Source organism: Penaeus monodon, chromosome 11, assembly GCF_015228065.2.
Source record: "Penaeus monodon isolate SGIC_2016 chromosome 11, NSTDA_Pmon_1, whole genome shotgun sequence".
Classification (NCBI taxonomy): domain Eukaryota; kingdom Metazoa; phylum Arthropoda; class Malacostraca; order Decapoda; family Penaeidae; genus Penaeus; species Penaeus monodon.
The window spans coordinates 3008321-3013320 of NC_051396.1; the positions used below are offsets into that span (position 1 = coordinate 3008321).

Consider the following 5000-nt stretch of genomic DNA (forward strand, 5'->3'; position numbering starts at 1 on the left):
GAGGAGAGGAGAGAGAGGAGAGCAAGAGGAGAGAGAGAGAGGAGAGAGAGAGCAGAGGGAAAAGAGAGGAGAGAAGAGAAGAGGAAGTGCAGAGGAAGAGCGAGAAAAGAGAAGAGGAGGAGGAGAGCAAGAGGAGAAGAGAGAGAGAGGAGAGGAGAGCAGAGGAGAGAGAGGAGAGGAGAGCAGAGGAAGAGAGAGAGGAGAGGAGAGGAAGAGAGAAGAGGAGAGGAGAGCAGAGGAAGAGAGAGAGGAGAGGAGAGCAGAGGAAGAGAGAGAGGAGAGCAGAGGAAGAGAGAGAGGAGAGGAGAGCAGAGGGAAAGAGAGGAGAGAAGAATCAGAGGAAGAGAGAGGAGAGGAGAGCAGAGGAAGAGAGAGAGAGGAGAGCAGAGGAAGAGAGAGAAAGGAGAGACAGAGAGAGAAAAAAAAGCAAAGAGAAGACTGAGCCATACAGACAGCGAGCTTCTATACACACTAAATAATGATAATAGAAGTATCATTACCCCAACTGCACAAGAACAACAAAAGACCAGCCTAACTGGCACGTCACTCACCGGAACAGGTGGAACAGGGTCCAGGTTAGGAAACTTTGACTGCTGTGGAGCACCTGAAGTGGGCTTCTTGTGGAAGTGGACTTTCAAAACCTTTCCATATTGGGAAAACAATTTCTTGAAAGCACTCTGAAATGTGGATATATATTAGTGTTGTTAATTTCTAAAGGCTATTTCTTTTCCAGCAGCTTCTTTGCACCAGATAAACAATGGAGAGACAAAGCATGAACGGGAGGGGGAAGAAGAAGGGGGGGGGGGGAGAGAGAGAGAGAGAGAGAGAGAGAGAGAGAGAGAGAGAGAGAGAGAGAGAGAGAGAGAGAGAGAGAGAGAGAGAGAAGAGAGAGAGAGAGAGAGAGAGAGAGAGAGAGAGAGAGGCCTTCATAGGATGTAACAGACAGATAATTACAGCCCTCAATGCCAAGAAGGAGCATGATCTACTATAGTTGTTTTGTTTTACTATCCCCCCCCCCCCCATGAAAGGCTCCATAAACACTTAATGACCAAAGAATTGATTACTAAGTCTAACCTCTTCCCCTTACTATGACCTTTGCATTTTCAGGAAAAGAAAAGGAAAGAAAGGAAACTTTACTATTATTATTACTATCATAATCATCAACATTATAATAATTATTATTATCATCATTACCCCTATTTTCAACAAATGAGGTACATGAGTGAGGTCAGGTAGGACTAATAACTTGATAGCTCAGTATTTCAGGAAGAGCAAAGGATATAGTGCATGTTTGAATGGTCTCCCTGCATTAACAGGTTAATTACAATAATGATAAAAACAATGGCATTGTCTGATTCTGTTTTGCACACACAATATACTAGTCCTTTACCATCTAAACCCTGAGCCTCTGAAACTGCAAGCAAAATCAGAATCCGCTAAATTAAATACAAGATGAAATCCCTTTTCACGAAATGTAACCTATGACTAATCTCAAAAATATAATATCATTCAACACTAAAATGACCAATATAAAAAAGAATGAAACAAAAAACTGTCTACCAGTACTACATGTCGGGTAATGTAAAGGAACATTTAGAAAGGGAACTACGTACAAACGAGAGATAAATCCTGACCCTCAGAATCTTCAGAAAGGAAAATATGAACAAGAGTTAGATCCTGACTCTTACTTCTGTGACATATGGAGGAACATTCACAACAAAGAGAGTTCTTTCTGCTGGCTTGTCCATATCGTAGGTTCTGACGACATGTTGCTTCCACAGGAGTTGGTGTCTGGCTGTACTCTCTTTGTTGAACTTGAGTTCAACAACTGCAAATAAAACAAACAAATTATACAAATGACAGAATTTCTGGATCTTGCCAATCATACCACAATACCAGCATCATTAAATATTTTTGATTCAACTTGTCTCTTTACTAAAGGAGAGAGAGAGAGAGAGAGAGAGAGAGAGAGAGAGAGAGAGAGAGAGAGAGAGAGAGAGAGTGAGTGAGTGAGTGAGTGAGTGAGTGAGGTGAGTGAGTGAGTGAGTGAGTGAGTGAGTGAGTGAGTGAGTGAGTGAGTGAGTGAGTGCGTGCATGCGTGCGTGCGTGTTAGTTATTTTCTCAGCTAATAATGGACCTTCTCCCTGGCACATAATCCATGATTCCCCAACTTTGCACAATACATAACAATGGCTCTTCCCATTCGCAATTAAACAGCTATAAGAAAACAAAGTTAGTTAACCATGGACCTATTACAAAAAGAGCATGTGATTCATAATTATTAGCTTTTATCATCTTATTGTTTTGGTAAGGAACATAGCCCTAAGACACAACCATTAATACACTACCATACTTTGTGCAAATTTGATGGCTTTTACTTTGGACAGAGGTCAGTTGATGGACAATGGGTATATATTACTAACTTCCTTAAGTTGTGATATAGCAATAACTGAATAAATCAAATTGGTGCAAAGAAATGTGCTCTATGATTTGAAATCCTGCCGTTAATGCATGAATCAAAATCTTGATAGATACGAGATCCCAAAATAGAAGGAATCTTTATCGCTTTGCACTTGAAAGCTCCCAAGTTATTTTTTATATTTTTTGGTTATCCTGTGGTAGATTTATTTGTGGAATGAGGAAGAAAGATGGCCTCTGGGAGTGAACTCACTAAACCTTGTGCTACTTCGAGTAAGCCTCCCCCCCCAAAAAAAAAAGGAAGGAGGCACAAATAGGTAAAGACGCTTGAGAACACAGAACAACATTAATTAGGGGACTACAGAACATATGATGCTTGAAAATTATACAAGAGTTCTGATGCAAAAGCTTATTTTATTTATTTATTCATTTTTTCTTATAAGGTGTTATTAATCTTTTGAAACTGTATATTACAGATAGATTAATAAATTACAGGTATACCTTTGCCATCTAAATATAAGGAGAAGGAGATGAACCATAGATAATAATTATAGTAATCTGATACTTGAATGATATTTGGCCTTCAAATGCACTCACAGTTCCCTTAATAAATATATTGCAACATGAAGAAATGAAGATAGAAAGAAGAAAGACACAAATTTGGCTTACAAGAAAAAAAATAATCAAAACTATGAACATGCATCAACCAGTGAAATTTTATGACACCTCCGTGAGCTTCGGCTTTACTGGAAAAAAAGGAGAGATTGCAAATAAAGTTGTAATAAAAAAAATATATATATAGCAGCAAATCATACATGAGCTGTCTATATGCTGATAACACTCAAAAACATTCTAATTATGCTCTCATTTAGATAGATACGCAAATGTAGATGGGGGAGAAAAACTACAAGTATAAATATATCACTGTTTATTTTCTTGACAACTATGACACTAACAGAATTTCCACTGGGAATACAGCTAACACCCTTCATAATGATAGTCCCAATGGGAAATTATGGGGGCAAAACAGGCTGATAAATAAAAAATCTGAAAAACACAAAGCTGGCTAATGAAACTCTCCAGACATGTCCTCCTCCATTCAGCTTACAGGCTGATATGCCAACTTTAGAAGAACTCCAAGGCATCCAACTAATCATGTGGTAAACTCAACAGGCATACACTTTATCAAGAGTCCCTTGATTGGTTATCTGCCCCCCTGGACCCCCATAGCTAGTATGTCCTATATACTCCACCTTTACCCTGGCCAGGGGTCTCTGTCCCTGGACCCCTGTGCTATCTATACATTATGCTCTACCTATATATTTCTTAGGCCCAGGGCTCTGTCCCCTGGACCCTCAGGGTCATTATTCAATACATTATAACCATACTGGTTTGCCAGGGTACTCTGTCACTTGGACCCCAGGGTAAATGACCTAAAGCAGGTGGGAGATTTTACTGCAGCACATACAAACTCAACATACAAACTCAACATTTTCCTCACTATAAATTACAGAATATTATATGTGCTTCTACACCAAAAACATTATTTACACAAATGGATAAACAAACTACTTGAAACATCACAGTAATGAGTTAGAAGGTCACAATGTATATACAATGAGCAACTGGTCGATCTTTCTACCCTCTGTTACATATCTTGGATTTTTTTTCTCTCTCTATGTTGCATAACTTTCTTATTATCAACTTGCAAAGGCAATACCGCAGATAAAAAATATCTTATTTGCCATCATTTCCTGCAAAAATTACCATGCACCCTATAGTTCTGTGAAACGGAAACTGTACCCGCATCTTTTCTATTTTCAATTTGCTCAGGAAATGCCATACATTCAAAGCAATTTCAGATCTCATCAAGGTAACCATTGCACTCCTTGGCACTGCAAACCTGAACCCTATTCATGTTGACGAATGTAGACAAGGGATGAGAGAGACTGCAAATCTTCACAATTCAAGAAATGTATTTTTGACTGGTTTCCATTACATCTTCGCCAGAAATACATGTACTTCTAATGAAGATATATTCGAAACCCCTTAAATACAGCTCTTGGGAAGATATTCATTCTGATTCATACCTTATCTTTGTGCAAACATGACTGTCATCTACTAAGAACAATCCTCAATATTCATGTCAATTTGATGGCACGATGTCAAGTTATCTCTGAGGCCTAACATGTGCAATGAAGGTTAATTGGCCTTTGCTGGAAAGTGCAGAGCCTGATTATGAACGGCAAAACATTACTAGATACTATGTGGATCAGAGATTTTTTTTTTATGATCTACCGGGAATAATAAACCAATAAATAAGAATCATATATATATCCAGATCTGATTCCTGTTCAACACGGGACGTTTTCGCGAGGGAGACGTCTACATGACTTCGGGCAAAGACGCATTTGGGGGTATAGGACCTTCCGTGAACAGCGTTGAGGAACTTCTTACGGAAAGGGAAAAGGGAAAAGGAAGAAAGGAAGAGAGAGAGAAGAGAAAGGGGGGAGGGAGGGAGGGGGAGGGGGGGGAGAGAAAGAGAAAGAAACAGAGAAAGAGAGAGAAACAGAGAAAGAGAG

The 5000-nt window shown here is 39.3% G+C and overlaps 1 protein-coding gene across 1 annotated transcript in view; it reads right to left on the reverse strand.

Annotated features, from left to right (window-relative positions):
• The window catches only part of LOC119578673 (ribosomal RNA-processing protein 7 homolog A-like), a gene marked incomplete in the record, with an annotated part of 17246 nt that overhangs the window by 11863 nt on the left and 383 nt on the right, over positions 1–5000 (reverse strand). The window contains 2 exon segments of the mRNA XM_037926243.1: positions 552–677; positions 1689–1828. Coding sequence (XP_037782171.1) covers positions 552–677; positions 1689–1828 — 266 coding nt within the window.